General features: G+C 40.2%; 1 protein-coding gene across 1 annotated transcript in view; it reads left to right on the top strand.

Moving 5' to 3' along the window:
• The window catches only part of PPP1R1C (protein phosphatase 1 regulatory inhibitor subunit 1C), a gene marked incomplete at both ends in the record, with an annotated part of 48,464 nt that overhangs the window by 18,526 nt on the left and 11,150 nt on the right, over positions 1–18,788 (top strand). The window contains 2 exons of the mRNA XM_080346802.1: positions 4,709–4,746; positions 6,887–6,947. Coding sequence (XP_080202928.1) covers positions 4,709–4,746; positions 6,887–6,947 — 99 coding nt within the window. The remainder of the gene's footprint in view (positions 1–4,708; positions 4,747–6,886; positions 6,948–18,788) is intronic.

The raw sequence follows: 18,788 nt of genomic DNA, 5'->3' as shown, positions 1-18,788 counted from the left end.
ATGAAGCTTTCTCCAACAATTACACCAGCCACTTACGGAGTTTCTTTTGTGTAAAAGCCAGCCTCTCTGACCTGTTCTGTTGCTCCTGTGCCTGACTGAAACCTTACAGAAAAGGCTTTTATTTGCTCTTGCCAAGGGGCAAGAAAGCACGGTACTTAGTTGGATGAGATAAGCCTTTGCCGGATGACTCCACTGCAGAGCCCATGGGTGATATCAGAGGCCAAGACTTTTAAAATAGGTCACCTCTTGCCCTGCATAGCAGCTCCAAGTGCATTACCATTATCCAGAGGGAGAAGAGAGGCAGATGAATTTTGATCTTACTCTAAAACAACCATAAGGCTTCCCCCAGCATGGTCATGCCATTTGCACAACCGTGGAGATTCACAGGAAAAGGGATCAGCAATGTCAAATGGTTTTCATCCAGGCTACAACCAGCCTCCTCCTTCCACTCCTTCTACTCCGTTCTTTTCTCACCTGATATAATGACACCTTTGGGGTAGTTCGGCTTACTGAGTCAGCTTGGCTGGGTGGCTGTGCTAATAAATGCTCAAAGGAGTTATCCTAACAAGACTGTGTGGGAGACAAATCCCTTGGTGTTTCTTCCTCCATATTTCAGCAATACAGCCAGGCCAAATCCTGCAGGTTGGTGAGATTTTGCCCTGGGTAAAGACTAGAGCTTAGAGCTCTAATGCTGAAATGGGCTCTGTGCAGGTAGATGGACTTTTAGTAGTGTGTCTCCCTAAATAAATAAGGCTTCATTTCAGAAAGTCTGTGTACATATCTGGATGGATGGAAATATCCTTCAGACTGAACCTTTCATTGATGAACACAGACCATTTCTCCTCCTGAGGACGCTGACTAAAGCCTGAAATCCTGTTTATTTTGCTAGGTGCTACTGCAGTCTACACAAGGTAAGGATCACACTGGCCTCAGACATTATTCATCCAGCACAGTGGAAAGTTCTCCACTGCTTTTTCTTCATCATGAGTGTGAAAACCTCTAAACAAATTTCCAATGTTATTTTTACGTACCTTGACTTTTCATAACTTCAGAATGTACAAATCTGTTCTCTACACCTCAAATGATTTGTATTATATCACTTCAAAACAAAAAAAATATAAAAACTGTCAAGAAATTCTTTGAGTAATTAGATTCCTGCCAGTTCATTAGAGCAGCCAAGAATAAGTTACACTGGAAAAAGGCAAATGTTGAGATTTGGAATATAATACAACTGCATTTTTTTCTGTGAGCAATATTATGGTCTGTGAGGGAGGAAAATGGAGAATTGTTAAAAACTCTTCCCTCCCGTTCCCAAAAAGAGAGCAAATCTGTAGGGAGAAGTTAGGTACTGAGAACTTGGGTTTTGTTTCATATAAGAAAGGAATAGCTTATCACTTGAATCCACATTCTCTCTGAAATAATTGCCTAATTATAAACATGATAAGGAAATTTCTCATTCTGTATAACTATATTTTTTTTTGTGAGCAGAATCCTGACTGCACGGTTGTCAGTGAGAACTAAAGGATGCTGAGAAACCAGGGATTTCATTCTCTCCTGTAACTCATGTGATATCCCAGTCTGATATTTGGGATCTAGTGTCTGATTTTTTCCTGACCCCTCTCAAGAGGAATTCATGCTCAAAGAGTTCAGTAAATAAATTCAGCTTATAATTGTCAATGGGTTTGAGAAGGAGTTAAGGGTCATAAATGCATGGCTGGTTGATTTCTGTAATTGGATATGTCTGATTTGCAGTAGCTAATTCATTAGGTTCTTTTTTACCTTGTACCTTCTATCCTCATTGTAAATTCTGTTGTCACAGAGATTCTCTACTTGGATTCTTTTGATGCCAGAGCTGACCTGTTGTAGTGAGAGCATCAATTCCCACACGCATTGACTCTCACAAGGACAGTTTCTTAGTAAGATTGTTATAAGAACATGCTTTCATTAATTTTAGACTGCTTTCAAAGCATTGTATGTTACACTGGAAAAACACTGTTTGTCCAAGGAAGAACCTTCACACAATTATTAATTTAATCCTTCAGTTAGACCAAGATGTCTCAAAATATTTCCCCAGGCAGAGAGCTCTTGATTGAGCTCCACCCCACACTGCACTTCGGCTCTGCTCTGTCACCACTGAATTCTCCCTTTTACTTCTGCTACAAGTCCACTGTCCATGTCTCTCATTGCTACCTCAGCTACACACAAGTACCTCTGTCTTCCTTCCATGTCACCCTTGCCTTTTATCTTTTCCTCTCCTCTACAGAAAGAGTTTTTGTTTATTTTCTACTCTCTGCCTCAGCCTATGGCACTCAGGGATCTCAGCTTCTCTTCTTCCCATTCCTTGTCAACTCTCCTTGAAAATCTACACTCTTCGTTGAGTCTTATCAATCAAAATGCCTGTCAAAAACAGGCATGCAATGGTCTTTCTGTCCTCAAAAATAAATGCATTCCAAAATGTTCCACTGACCAAACTGCAACTCCAACCAGCTCTAACTTTCCCTTTGTCTCGCAGTTCACTTGAAACACTTCACATCTGCTGCCTCAAGTTTATTTTACTCCTTTAGGTTAATTTCTGATCTTTGTTTACTGGATCAGAAAAACTGTTTGTGGGATTTTGTAAGTCATTCTTAAGTTTCTGCATTGTCTGATGCTATTCATTGTCACTATTTGCTCTGTGGATATGGATGATTTCTCTAACTCCATACAGGACCAGTTCTTGTTCCCAAAGTTGCCTGTCATATAAGGGCTGCTAGGTGAAAGGAAAGGCTGGAAACTTTCCAGTTCTTGTAGGTTTAATGTCACCTCACTAAGAGCACTGAATGTGCAAGACCAAAGGGTTAGAGTTGCGTACATCCTTAGGAACAAGAGCTGAAACCCAACAAAGCTGCTGGTTGCAGTTTTTGTTCCTTATGCAAGCCTTAGCTTGGGTTTACAAAACATATTTTTAATCTGGGCAAGTTTAGAGTTTCAGGAAGGAACAGCAGATAGCTTACTTTTCATTGCTTTCTGCTGAAAGTTCCTGATTTATTCAAATTCCAACCTCGAAACTAAATCCAGGGTCCTAAGCCAAAACAAAACAAAACAAAGCAAAACAAAACAAAACAAATCAAAACAAAACAACAACCCCACCCCCCACTGCACAACACAATGTTGAATTATTGAAGGCTGTGTCTGTTCAGTATACAACTACTAAGATTGCAAGCACATAAATAATCACCTATTTAACAAGCCTAACTTTTCATTCTCCAAAGTGCTTCACAAAGGCAAATAGACACTGCTATACTTAAAGAGAAACTTCTATTACTTATTTACAGGTGAGGAAGTCAAGGAAGAGGTTAGTCACCTTACCAAAGTTCATACAAATGTCAATGGCAGGAACTGGCCTCCTAATTGTCCTGTCTAATTCAGTATCTGTGGGACCATGGTTCAGTAATCAGCATTGTTTTCAACTACGCTGTTTAAACTTGACTATAAGTCTTTCATATAAAGGTAATGGGAAATATATACATTGAAAAAATCCAGTAAGCCAATGAATATTTGCAAGATGAATAGATACAATGGTAAAGAACACAATAGAAAATGCAATCTGTCTGTCTGGACTGGCTTGTCCCCTCACACACAGCACACCACAAGCAGCCAGTATCTAGAGGATAAGTTAGATAAATGGATATTGCCCAAACCTAATTCTTCCCTCAGACTTACATTTACAGATCTGCCACACCTCAGTGGAAATTGCACAGTGATACATGCAAGTGGAAAATTTTAGAAGGGGCGTAGGTACAGTGAGAGATTGATGTCTCTGTTTGTAATGGCATTTTATTTTAGAGCTCCAAACTACTGTACATCAAAGATCCTACATGATCTTCATCTAATATGTGGGGAATCGTCATCAGAAGACAGATGCTTTCTGTCAACTAACCACATCAAGAGAATAGTAGAAAAATATTTCGATCTCATGCAAAAATTGTTTAAGAGAAATCATTAGGAAGATCCTTGAGCCTTCTCTGTTCCACACAGTTATACTTAGTTGTTCAGACAGGCTCCCAGAGACACTTATTTTCACTAGAAATCTCTGGAACTGACCATTACTGCCATGCCTATAGCCCGAAGCAAATTAAGGCAACAAAAGTAAGCAGTTTCAGGGAAAAAAAAAACCAGTCCAGTAATGTGATGAAACTTTAAAAATGAAAGATTAGTCTTTGTTAAGCTTTGGTTTGCTAATTTTACATGTTACTGTTAGGTGCTCTTTAGTACCAATATTAGTATATTAATAATTGAAGTGGGGTGAGGTTCTTATTATTCTTTGAGTTCTGTAGAGCCCTTCATGATTTTGCTGCACGCTGTTTGGTAACCAAACCTTTTCTGATCACAGAGGGAAATCCAGTCCCAGGTCACACAGCCACCTGTCCCAATGGCCACCAGTGAGCCTTGCTGCCAGCCTGGCCAAAGGACCTGCTGCTGAAGGCACTGCCTCACCTGCTGTTAGTTCACTGACAAAAGACAGAAGTGGTTTAGACATAGTGCTTGTGTCTAAACACTAATCGGAGCCTCTGGTTTTCTCAGACACACAAAAGAGAAAGAAAAGCTATAAATCAGAAGAGTAATTTCTTACAATAATGCGGTAGGGTTCAGGGCAGAGTTGCAAGGGTTACGGCTGAGAAACATTTTTGTACTAACTTTTCTCTTTCCATATCTTTTCCTCTTTTAGAAAAAGACGAGAAGAGAACAAATATCTCACAGGCAGAGGTAAGTGATGATTTTTTTTTTCCAAACATATTTATTGTTAAAATAGGTCTATTGCTAAAACCCCTTTGAAACTCACTGATTCATCCTGGTTAATGATTTCATTTACATTGTCATGCCATCTTCAGTAACACAGCCTTTTAAGAACCATTGCTTCCAAATCAGGGCTGTGTAAAGCTGTGTTGTATCTCATCTCTGTGGCCAGGAACTGGGAAAGACAAGTTTCCCCACTGCCTTGTTGCTGTGCCCTCATAAATCATAGAAAACCTGGCCCAAGGTGACCCTGCCAGGTCACCTCATCCAGCATTGGTTTGAGTCTGCAGGTCACTGCTGACCTACAAAAGCATTACAGGCTTCTCTCTTCTCCTCTCAACATTTGCCAAGCCTACAGCAGGCAGCACATCAGTGTTCTTCACACAAGAGTTAAAAGTCGATTCCTCCAATCTAATTTTCTAACCTTTCCTTGCATAGCTCCTGCAATTCCCTGATCTCTTTCTCCTTCACCCATTGCTCAGAGAAGCAGGCAGTGCTTTAAATAGCAGTAGGAGGTATTGATTGGTTCAAATTTGGACTCAAATACAGACTTACAAAGATTTACTGGGGGAGGATCAACAACCTATCCCGCAGTGTTTATAAATAGCTTTCTCTTTCAAAAGAAGACAATATTTTATTTATAAATGTTATCATTCCATCCATTGTGATAAGGTAAGATAATAGGATTGGCTATAATTGTGTGAAAGTAGTTTTCTTAAGAGCTGTCTCAAATGCTCCTTGAAGAAATAGATCTGATTAAAATTCACAGACTATATACCAGTCGAAGTACTCAGGGGAAAAGACATTTTTAGCAAATATTTGGGAAAAGGCAACATCCTTATGAACAACTACAACAAATTGATTAGGAATCCTTAGGAATGCGATATGATATTTATGTCTTCGAAAGCTATCTATATGTGTGATCTCATAGGTGTGTGATATCATAGAATCATAGCATCATCTGGGTTGGAAGAGACCCTGAAGATCACTGAGTCCAACAATGACCTAACTCTGTCACTAAACCATGTCCCTAAGAGCCTCATCTACACATCTTTTAAACACCTCCAGGGCTGGCAACTCAACCACTTCCCTGGGCAGCCTGTGCCAATGCTTCACAACCCTTTCTGTGAATGAATTTTTCCTAATATGCAATTTGAACCTTCCCTGGTGCAACTTGAGGCCATTTTCTCTGATATTATCACTTGCTACTCAGAAGAGACCAACTACCCTCCATGCTACAACCTGCTTTCAGATAGCTGTAGAGACCCTTTGTATATGGACATATGTCGTGTTGGTATAATTACCAATTTAATTACTTTCATTTTGCAAAAGTTGCTCTGCTTTAGCAGTGGAATATATTCCAGTTAGTTTTTGCTAGCTATATGTTGGTGCAATTATACCGCTTTTAGTCTACGTGTAATTTTACTACAATTATTTTGGAATAATTTCTCTTTTGTGCATAGGTGTGATTTTTGGGGCTGTAAAAAGTTTAACTTTGTCTAAATATATCACTTAAATCAGGTCTAGTTAAAAGCTGAGTGATTGGTTGCTGAAATTGTTATTTTAGAAGTAATAGAAAAATAGAAAAAGTTCAGGGAGAGGCATCTTCCATTTATTTATGTAAAAAAAAAATTAATAATTTCAATACTACCTTACCTATACATACAACCATTTATTACACTGTCTTTAATTGGAATATTGGTTAATGCAAATCTTGCAACTATTTACAACTATTTTGATATATGCAAACATCTATTTGCCTTATGAGAATCATTTGCATAGACTCTTAAAATCACAGGCTGTCTTAATTTTGTGTTTAACAATATTTCTTTAGAGTGAAGGGTAATTTTTTGTAGCATTGGGTTTGTTTTGCCTGTGAGCCATAAAGATTGCCCATCAAACACATATTTTGTCTATCTAGTCTTAGTTACCCCTGTGTTTGTGAAAGCCCAGGAGCTGGCATCAGGTTTATACAATACAGTTTTGTTAGAAACGCCTCAGATTGGTGTGTGCACCCTCAGAAAGCAGCTGTGGGGCAATGCCCGGAGCTGTTGTGAACAGAAGCATTGGTGGGTGCCTGTGTCTGACCGCCTGTCTCTGTTCTGCCCAGTCCCAGAGTGCCTCTCCCAAGCAGAGGAAGCAGAGCGTCTTCACCCCGCCGGCCCTCAAAGGTACGTGCAGGTCCCGTCCCTGTCCCGGCCCCGTGACTTGTTCCTCAGTGTTGCAGAGGAGACCCCGCGGTGTCAGCAATGCAGCAATGGCTCTGCCCCTGGCAGCGCAGCTGGGAAAGCTTCCTGCTTCCCCATCCCCGTCTTCACACTCTGAAACATCTGTGTGGCATTGACTGTCTGCTGAGACCAACCATTTGGATATTTACCTCACCACAGCATAATCTTGCAGCAGTAGCAATTTCTTCGTCTTTTAAACTTTTTTAGCTTCTTTTTCTTTTTCCTTTTTTTTTTGCAAAGTCTTGATACTTGTATCAATTTGATGTAACACGTGATTCTGTCCCAAACTTTGAAGAGAACTTCTTGAATAGGTGCATTTTAGCGGTGCTGGGCCCATACAGCTCTCTGGTATTTAAACTACTCAGGTATGTTCTGCCTCCCTTTCCAGGCAGCTGTGAAAAGAAAAGCCAAAGTTGTGGGCTGGGTATCTGATCATAGGAAGGGTCAAGTTTTTTTGTGAAGACAAGGGGAAATAAGAAATCTCAGTAAATGTTTAAAGAGCCTATGTGCTTTGCAGGAATGAATGTAAAAGCAGCAGGAATATTAACTGGGATCAGAAAAGCTCCATTTAGGACCTGTTTCTCAGATGACTCTAGAACAGGGTTTGACTTGACCATGCTTGTAGTGAAGCAAAATCTCTAGTGATTCACCAGCACCTTGTCAGTGCAGGATTATTTTCAGACTACAGACCAAAGGCTATTCTGCCAGGTATCTGGTATCTCTTGATAGATAATGAATAGCCTCAATTTCCATTCCTTCTGCTTAGCAGGATTTATTACCTGGGAAAAAAAAAAAAAAAAAAAGAAAAAAAAAAAAAGGTAGGATATCTGATTTGTTGTGTGAAATACTGCTGCTGTCATTAGGCAATTTACTGTATCAGCCAGTTCCATGTATCTTATTCTGTAGCTTAAATTCTCTAGTACTTGTCTTGACAACAATTAAAGACGTATGAGACTGTTTGTCAAAATGGGCTAAAGTTTGTGTACTGCCTTTTAGAAGTAAGATTATTACAGTCAATTATAATAATTTGTGGAAGGAAGAAGCTTTGAATGAGTAGCAATAATACCTATTGCTCTCACTGCTATATTATTTTTCTGCAAAAACCATAACTAAATACTGTGCAAATGAAATGCTCTCTAAAACAGGTCCTTATATCTCCTCTCAAGGACTGCAACCTACTTGGTGTTACCTTTAATACCCTGCTGAGACCTGGGGAAGCACCTGGCACCGTTTCCTTCCACATCAACTTAGTTCCCAGGGAACAGTAGGAAAGTAGGAAAGTATGTGATTCAAGATAGATCACAACTAACCTGAAATATCTTGTGAACAGAACAAAGCAAAGCACAGACTGCCTCTCCATGATACCTTAACACCCTAAACTACACAGTATTCCCTGGGTACACCAGTGCACATCTGAAAGTGATAACCCTTCCTATAAACAGGCTGGATTGTGCCAGATTTACCGTAATGTAACTGCCATAAATACTATCCTTTTTATTTATAAATGACTTGGAGTAGAAAACTCATTATTCCTTCCTCTTCATTGTTATGAAAACAGGAATGTCATTTTGTTTAGACTAAGAGATTAGGAGGCAAACATATAGCAATGTGAAATACACAATGCAATGAAAGCATTACAGAGAAGTATAGAGGTTTTGTAATGACTTAAATAATTCTACTTTTATAGCAGTTGAAGATAGCAATATACAGCAATACTATCAGAATAACAAGCTTCATAATTACAGACTGTTCCCACAGTTTTGCGTATGTTCATTTCCTGTGGGCTGTTTCTCCCTTCGTATAGTCATGATATGGTATTCAATATACAGGAAAGGATGAGATTCTGGATGCTGAACCTCTATGGAAGTTGGGATAGATTGTAGTCCTGTACCTTACATTCGAAGATGGAGATAAGAAATCTCCATAAAACAGAACTCGTAATAGAAAAGAGGGACTAATATTTTCTTTTGTTAATTTCTCTGGCATTTTAGTAGTTTTTAGCTGCTGTTAATCCCAAATTCCTAGAAATAAGGCAAACTCACAGGCAGAGCCTGGAGCTGAGGCAGGACCCATGTGTGCAGAGCTGTGGGAGGACGGGGTCACAGCAAGACCTTTGCTCCATTCCACAGCAGAGATGCTCAGAGAAACCATGGGGGGAGTCAGGCTTCAGCCCAGCTCCCAGCCTCCAAGTACCTCTTAAGATTATTATTTCTTCTGTGAACTGAAAAAAGTTTTTGTTGTACTTCTTGTAAGTTCCTTGAAACAATTACAAAGCTGTGTGAGAGAACAGTTGCTGGTTTCATGAATTCATGGCTGAGCAAGAGTAAATGAACCTGCATGTTGTGTTTAGAAACAAAATAGGAAATTGTTAACATGGTTAAAATGAGTGGGAGGAACACAAAAAAATCATGATGACCTGTTGCAGTACCAGAACTATAGTACACGTTACATAGAATACGCAAACACATGAAAATAACTTAAATAAATTAAAATGCAATATTGCTGATATTCTACATGGTAAATATATGGAGATCAGCTTCTTAGTTAAATGTGGGCATATTTTCCTGCTCTGCCATCACAGTGACTGAAACGGAACAATGGTATTGTTGTTTGTCTACCATTACCCCCAAATATTTTGGTTCCAACCTTACAACAGTTTGCTCTAGCTCAAGGCAGGTCTGTAGTTGCTGCAGCAAGCCATAGCAAATCCATGTGTCTGCAGAGCCAGTGTCATGTTATGGTGCATCAGGCAGGTTCTTATTACTATATATTTGTGTGTACTTTGGCTCCTGCATTTGTTTTCCTAAACAAAAATGCACCAGAGTCCCTATGGACAGACCAAATAGCTGACTCATCTCAGAGCATTGTTCTTTTTACTGGAATACAGTGTGCTGGAAAAATCAATGTGAGAGCTATTGATTTAAATGGTGATCTAGAGAGCAAATCAGACAGCAAACCAGATAACAGCTCAGTGCTGTGTTCTTGTTAGTCTCATGTTACCAAACCTAATGGATGTCAATGAGGTTTTCTACTTTGCTTTCAAAAATATTTCTTTTCCTAACCCTGCTACACTAGTGTTTGCTAATTCTACACTCTCATGTAGCATGCAAATTTGGCACAAGTCAGTATCTGAAAACTGCACTAAATTAATCCATTATACTTTCAGTTTGTTGTGATTTACCTCTTGTCACATTGTTTTCTAGGTATACTATCACTTTTAACTGAGGATTCATGACCTCTGTTCCACTTGTTTTTATCACTTTTTTCTTCCCTTTTTCTTACACTTTCATGTCTGTACTACAAATTCTCTCATCCTTCTATAATTTCCAATGCATCAATTTCTTTCAATTTATGTTCTTCTTCATGTGCAGAGGTTGGCTTTAACCTCCCTGTGGAAAACACCATAAAAACAGAGGAAGGCTTCTCAATTTGAAGAGTCACCAGTTTACCTAAGGCAATCCTTTTCAGTCAGTTCTCACTGCATAAGGCCTGCTTCTCCGATTCACTAATCTGCTTCTCGTTTTGTCTGACAAAACCAAGAAAAATCCTTTGGTCTTTTTTCCTCTGTACAGAATTGGAGTTCAAATGTTTTAGCACAAATATCCATCCATCCGTCTATCCATCTGTCCATCCATCCGTCCATCCATCCGTCCATCCACAAAGAGCATCCTTAGAGATATCTTCATTATTCTGATCGGTGGGTTAGAGAAGCCACTGGAAGCCTTGCTGGATTCTTACCCTTTTTCCCTCACACACACCAGAGAAATCTAAAACAACACGATAACACTGCCAGGTAGAGAGAGACCAAGTGGAATGCAGCTTAGACTGCCAGGGCAGGAGCAGTTTATCTCAAGTAATGGTGGTTCCTTGGTGTCACATTACCAGTAGAAAATCAAAAGAACACATCTGAGTCTCAGAGTTACAACTGCAACTTTCCATCCCAAGGCACGCTTTGTACCAATGCAGGTTTCCTTTTACCTAGATAGTCACATTTTGTTTGATACATCAGATCATCCTTGAAAGGAAATGCAGACTGAAGTGACAAGAAAGAAGGTTTGCAAAGACAAACAGAACCAAATCTGCATCGCTCCCTAGAGCTCCCAAGTCTCCACACTCTCTACCAGCTATTGCTATTAATACTTACAGCTATTTAAACACCATCAAGGTCTCCCTTATGAAGGAAGTGCATTCCTGAGTGGTTTGAGGAACTCATTGAACCCACTGCTGTGGGTGTGCTAGAGGTCAGGGAAATGAGAAACCTCCACTCATCCTCCCTCACCCTGTAGGAGGCTATTTAGATCAGCATCAAGTTCCTACTAATTTCAATGGGCTGGGAAGTTCTTGCAGCTTTCTGTGTACACTGGACCACCTTTACAATTAGCTGCCACCAAATCATAATTAAAATCTTTCCCCACAGAGGTGAAAGTTACATTTGACTGTTTTCCCTCTCAGCTTTTGGGAAATACATTCTTTAAATTCCCCTCTTAATGTATTTTTCTTTGCATAGAAACAAAGACTTTTTCTTGAGCTAGACCCCAGCTACAACACTTGAAATGGGATTAAATCTGAGTTGTTATGAATCTAAGGAGTGTTCAAAGACATCATTTGGGTTTGACTCATTAAAAAAACCAAGGCTTTCTGGCTGTTCCCAAAGTGTTCAGACCCAGGGATTTGATACATGCATAATTCTGGTATTTACAATGATGGTTGATATTAAATCAGCTCTTTCTAGCTTCTGCCATGAATTGCTGATGCTCAATGTGTTTAGTGCCTGCTTGTTCTTCTCTCCAAAGGAAACAACATGCGGAATAAATGATTAAAATCATGATGTCCCTCCTGAAATATGTATTTTATTAGAAGCAATTAGTACAGTATGTGGCCATAATCCAAATTTGTAACCCCTTAGGCCAGCTTGATGATGTCTCGTGCATCTCATTACTTTGTGACTGAAGGTTAACAAGGAACATGGATAGAGTCTAGAGACATAAAGGATTATTGTTAGCGTGGTAGGCACTGAGTTTGGAGCCCACAAGAATCATCACGGAACAAAAATCTGAGACTAAATTTACTTCAAGTGGCAGAGGAATTAAGTTTGTAAGCGTTAAGCAGTGACTACAGAATCTTTGTATCATTTTACGGGCTGCCCACCTATGTGGCAAACACAGTGAAAAGCTTCTATCATTAACTAAACACATCAGTGTAAGAACAAGAAACATCATATTACACTAGAAAGAAAAACACTCTTTCTGATCATACACCGGCTTAAATTTAATTTTTAGGTAATTAATATTAGCCATAATATAACACACCTTACATGCTTTTCTGATCATCCAGCCCAGGTGTGTCAAAATTCACAGACTAAGCTGCTGTGACAGACTGAGTCAGATTTTTCTGATGTGGTTAAGTCACTTTTGCTCAGGGTATTACATTTTCCCAGTCTCTTCAGTGATGACAAAACACCTACTACTTTTCTAACATGATTGTGTTGTACATAAGCCACAAGACCAGAACAAAAGGAGATGGTTTTTAACTGACCTCTCAGTCCTGAGTGTGCATATCAGATCTCCTTGTTTTTCCAGTGCGCTAGAGGGCTGTGATTAATTCTGGGGGGATGTCTAGGACTGTTCCACAAAAGCAGGCACCATCCAGTAAATGAAGCAATCCCTGAGGTCAGGGCCAAGTTCTCCTCTAATCCCTCAGCAGAGCTGTGGTGTTCCTAGAGCAGCAGCTTTGCTTTAGCCTGGTGACACCCATTCTTCAATCCATTACTTTTAGGTTGAAGCTCTGTCTCAATATGTTGTTTCTTGGGTAACAGAAGACAAAGCTCTGCCTCATTATTCATGTGTGCTGCTCTTGTTTGTTTATGTGCTGTGATGTGACAAAGCACCATCAGTATATTTAGTTTCAGGAGTGGAAGTCCTACAGCTGCCAGGATGTCCTGAAGAAAATTCATGCTGCAGTCTTGTATCATTACATTTTTACCTTCTGCCTAATCAGGTCACAAAAGAAAGGTGCAGCCTTGGTTTCAAAACTGGTTCTTCCCTTCATTTATATACCATTCTTACCTACATCTTAGTCAGATTGCACCTCAATGCAATCATACCATGGTCAGATTTCCTGCCTGTGTTACTGTTCTTTTTCAAGATGTTACTTTCCAGTGCTGTGTCTCTTTTCCTCACTCTCTCTAGCTTCCTCTCTTCTCCCTCAGACTTCTACAGTAGTATGATGACAGTAGATATAATTAAAAAAAAAAAAAAAAAGAGCTAAATTAATTAGTGAATCACCGATTTGGTGAATGGGATACATTAGATTGCTGCCATCTCAAGTTCAGTTGGCTGCCACTATTCTGCTACTGCCCAGAAAGTTGGCAGACACCCCCGCAGCCTGTATTTAATTTCTTACTGTTGGCAGCTTTGAATACGTTTCATTTCACACAGCTGGTGGCTTCTGCTTCAAGATGGCTCTGGCTTTGGCTGCAATAAATACCACAGTGCCGTTAGAGACACTGAGGTGTTCAGTCAAGATTAAGCTTGACATCTGCTCTACAGCAAAATAGGATGTTTGTGTTATAACTTGTCATCTGCCACTATTACCTGGTGTGTCAAAAAGAGAAGACTGAGCTGAGCACTAATAGGGGTCTCTAAATTACCACTTGTGGTTTAAAGGCTTGATCCAACATGGGCCAAAGTCTAGGGGAGTATTTCCACTGACTTCATTTGGTTCAGCATGAGGTCCACATATCTGATAGCTCTTTCTAAGCTTCATGCAATGAATACTAAACTGCCTTCTTTTTAAGGGTATGACTTTATTTTTATGACACAAGGGTAATCTTACAAATGTCTGTGAAACAGCATTTATGACTTGAAAACAGTGTAATTAAGCATTGTTGTACTAAATACAGAGCAGTGTAAACATCATAGTATTATTAATTGCTTCTAAGCAGTAACAGATGACATTAAAAACTCAACTCTTTAAAAGATAACACCATAAAATATTCTAGAAAGAGAATGTGGGAGACTTAGTGCTTATTTTAAAATATAAAGTAGAAAGCCCAGGAAGGGCAGCGTGTGTTGTTCTGGTTGCTTTGTATCATAGGACATATTTATAGTGAAATTCCAAGGATTTTGGCAGTGGTATGCTCTGAATTGAAACGTCTTTTGAATAAAAGATAATATTTTTGTAGGAGAAGATGTAAGGTTATTATGAAGCCAGTCATTTGGCAGGGTATTAAATTTTATTTCCTGGCTTTAGCTGTATATTCTATGCTGGAGGTTAACAACCAAGCCACATGGCAGACACTGACTCCAGTGAGTCCTATTTTAATAAATAATAATTGCCCGTTTGTTTCTTCTTAAGCATTTAAAATCCTGAATTTGATCCCAAGCAAGATGACCAAACGAAGGTCTAAATGACATGGGAGCAGGCTCTGCCTACTCCCACTGCTGCTCCTGGTCAGCCTTTGACATCTCCTGGGTTCCTGGACAGGAGCTGCAGGATCCTGCGTGCAGCAGGGGTGAGTGTGTTTGTCAGTTTCTCACCCCTCCTTGTCACCCACCAGCCCTGCTGGGGACAGCACACTTCTCCTACAGACCCCCAGGGATCTGGCATATGGGGAGACAGGGGGAAACTCCCTCAGCCTGTATTTGGGGTCTTCTCAGGGTAGAGGTAGGTACAGTGTAATGACAGTACACATGTATAACTGCAGAGGTACCTCTCTAAGTCACATTTTTTCCAAAAAGCCTCCATAGTATGCAGTCTCATGTCTCATTTAATTTACCCTTAAAAGTAAAGCCTTCCCTGCATTTTTATCTAACTGTGTATTTCTACAGTTCTTCTATGTCTATTAGTGTCTCCTCTCAATGCAGTCAGATTTCACTTATAAAAATCTCTACCTTCAAAAAGCAAAGCTGTCAAAAGACAGCATGACTAACTACAGGCAAACCCAAGGTTCATAGTGAATTTGTACAGTGTGAATGCACCGCTGTGCACTGGTGCAGCAAAATCATCCCACGACCTTCCAGCCGAGACTCCATCAGCTGTGCTGGCCCTTGCGAGCATGTGTAGGGAGGTGCAGGCTCACAGCTCCCACCGTCCCCACTCCTCCTGGGATCAGGGCTGGGAGGCTTGGAAAACACACCAATTTCCTCGAAAGCAGCTCCTGCCCAGAAGCTGCTTTTCCAGGGACAGTAGCTTGACATAAGTTATTTTACTTTCTATCATCAGGTTTCACTCTGACCCAAGTAAATGTCCAAGGACTATGTTAGCTTTGTGAGATCTCTTTCTCTGAAAAATGTGGACCTTATTTCAGTGGTTAGACCAAAACAAGTCATAGAGAAAACTCGCTTCTGATTCTTAGAGACCATCTGTGTTGGGTTTCTTGTGGTAGGGATCTTGCCTGATGTTTTTATGATTTGACTTCTTTTTTCTTTTGAAGCGGGTGCCTCTTAGTCTGAATTTATTGAAAAGCAAAATTTTTTTAAAGAAGGCGATGTGTTTCTCCTCCCCTCCATAATTTCTCCCTTCCTTGACCCCTTGGGATGCGACTTTGCCCAGTTTAGCAGGAACACAGAGTTCCCAAAACCATCCACCAGAGCTTTGGCATGGAGACAAGAACATGAGCAGCCTGAAGATTTCAACCACATCCTTTCAGGCCTGCAGCTAGAACTGAACACTCACATGAATTGTGTGTGTGAATGTGACCAGAAAAACACAGGAAGTACTGCAGCAAGCATATGGATCTGAAAAGGGATTCATTTTCCTGTGGGCTGCACGGGCCAGAGGTTGTTGTTTAAACAGATCTCATCTGCTGTAGCTGCTAATTTTTCTTGCAATAGTGGGAGGACTTTTCAGGTTTTCCAGTGCTCACCCAACCTGTTAACCAGTGTTATTCCATGGGTCTCTTATAGCCAGAGAAGACTTTTAAGAGTACATTTAAAGGAATTGTGGGATCTAATGACCACTCAGATGCAAAAAAAAAAAAAGAAACGTAAAATGTTTGCTTTCAACTCAGGGTGCACTTTTACTGCATTTGTTCCACACATAGCAAGAAGTACATGGAAACAGGTGGCTGGTAAATGCTGAAAACAGCACAGTTTTGTGGGCTACTCCCTGCAATGGCATCTCTCTGGGCAACAGGGACGCGACACACGAAACGTGCACTTGTACTTGGAGGGCAGCTGGTAAGGCATAGGAAACCCCCACACATCCACCCAGTTCAGCTGCAATTGTGTCTAGTCTGAGGCATTACGCTCAGTTATTAAAAAAATGCTAATGAGATTTTTGGCATGCAAGCTCCCCCTGGTGACATGTAGGTGTAGCTCCTTACCGCCAGTTCTGGTGAATTCCTAAAGGATTTTTTTCTAAATAAGCATGTTGAAAATTTTCAGAAACCGGCAAGAAAGGTTATAGGAGAAGGAGTGGAATTATATTACAGTTGGGCTGCAATGTATAATTTCCAACTAAAATCCGTTAGGTTATTTCACCTGCACGCCAATGTTTTTTTCCCAAATCGTTGGAGAAATTACAGCATGGCTTTTCTTAAAACTCACTCCTAGCAAGATTGAAAGTAAGAACAGTGTTAAAACTCCTTTTTACAAAATCTATAACTCTGATACGAATGTGTCTAAGCCTTCAGAGAAGAGTCTACCTTTTCTATATTTTGTCTATATTTTGCATAATGAAGCTGGTTAAACTGATATTCTTTCTCCTAAATTACTGTATGTGCCTGCCAGAAAAATTGTTTTCAGGCTCTGACTGTTCATATGAGTGCCAGATAGTGTGCTTCCATGGTGTAATTACATTCTGGTTGTAGTGGTTGCTGGCTCTGGGGTATTTTGATGCCTTAGGCAAAGCGAAGAGGTAGGTTTCTTGCAAGCTCAAGTCATTCACACAATAAGGAGCCACTAAAGATTTTGCCCCTGATGTTTTGCTGCCCATGGCAACTGCAAAGTGAGATCAGTTGTATCTACTGTGGTGTGAATAGTTTGTGGTGACTACATTTTATGTGGAATAACGGATCTCTTAATATTGGGTTTTAATTTGCCAGCAGTCAAAAAAATACTTAAATACAAGAATTCGGTGGGTTTTCAGTTGTCAGTAAGTTTGTGAGTTAAGATGAAAGCATTACAAATTTAAAGCATTACCAAAGATATCAAAACAAACCTTTCACTGTTTTCACTTTATCTTTTCTTCCCTCCAAAAAGCTAGTACTTAGGGTTTGCTGAATTTGCATAACATAGAAGCAGCCTGTTTGTGCTTAAGTGTCATGTACAATTTTTTTTGCAATTTTGTTTGGGTTTGGGGTTTTTTGTTTGTTTGTTTTTGTTTTTTTAGGAGTGGGGAAATCCACCTATATTATTGTGCGAAACACTATAAATCACTATCTCCTATTGAAGTTGCTGTGTTGAGCAGTTCTAGAGAACCATTTTCCACCAGATGTCTCTGATTTGGTGTTGTGTGGTAAGGAGTCACTTCATTTTCCAGATGCCAAGGGGCAGGATCCCTCCTTCCCACTTCCCCGTGACCAGCAAGTGTGGGTGGGCAGAGTTCAGCGCTGGTTGGGACTATGGGTCCCTGCTGCAGACTGTCGGGCTCCCCCCTTCTTCCCCTTCCTGCTGGTTGCAGTAGTGGGACATGACAAATTGTCATCCAGCTTTTAAAGGTTGAAGGCATCAGCTTGCATTGGGGTGGACTTTCCAGTAGAAGCCCCAGCTAGCCAGCCATCAGCACCTGCTGGCAGGTCAGTCCCTGGAGGTACAATCCAGCCTCAGCAATTCTGTGATTCAATAGCTGTTTTACTTACCATTTATGTAACGTAAACCTTCCATATCATGGCAGTGGCAAGCACAGTAAAAACTTCATCCTGCAGCTGTCCATATGAGAACTTCACCTCTTAGTCTGACAGATGACATTTTATGGTATTACATTCCCTACTTCTGTAAAAGAGCTCTTTAAATGTCAGTTTGCCTGGGAGATGCTGTGTTTTAGGTGAAAATATCTCAGAATCAAAAATTAGGATTAGGGCAGGCTGCAAGTCCCCCAAGGGACTGACTTTCCAGAAATACTCCAGTGCTCCCAGGAGGTGAAGCTGACTCAATTCATCACTTATATTGCAGCCTTGGCTTTGGTTAGGGTGAAATCCCTGGCGCAGGGGCAGAGAGGAAGGATTCAAGCCATCTTCCACTTCACTCTTCTGAAACGGATCTCAGCTGCTTGAGATGATCTCAGCAGCTCACAGGAAATGAGGTGGTGAAAACTGAAAAGGCTTATTCTTCCTGACAGATTCCTGCTTGGATATAAGGACTAAAGCTAGAGTACCAGTAATACGAATAAAATGATAATTGTCTGCTATTCCTATGCCACCCATGAAGCAACTGCGATGGGGATCACCTAATGTAAACACTAGCCAATCAATCACCTGTCTAATCATCACAATGTTTTTGTAATTTTGAAGGTTTATTAAATACTTAAAAGAAAATAAGGGATCATTCTAACATTTACAATATTACTGATGTCAGGTTATGCTGATGCCAAAATCTTATCTCCTTTGTCATCATAAGAAGGATCACAATGAAGATTATAATTATAACTCAGTAGGGGATTCATCAGCAAATTAACAGAGAAGCTCATAGACTTCTGACAGAAACCAAACAGACTGGATTAATTAAACATGAAAGCCATGTAACACATAGAAGTACAACAGAGAAACACCGCCTTGGATTTTTGGCTGACCAGAGAAGATTTTGCTCCTGTCTTCATTTTGAAAAGTACAACTCACTGGAAAGC

The sequence above is a fragment of the Nesoenas mayeri genome (genome assembly GCF_963082525.1).
Source record: "Nesoenas mayeri genome assembly, chromosome: 6".
Classification (NCBI taxonomy): Eukaryota; Metazoa; Chordata; class Aves; order Columbiformes; family Columbidae; genus Nesoenas; species Nesoenas mayeri.
This window is presented reverse-complemented; position numbering and strand designations above follow the sequence as displayed.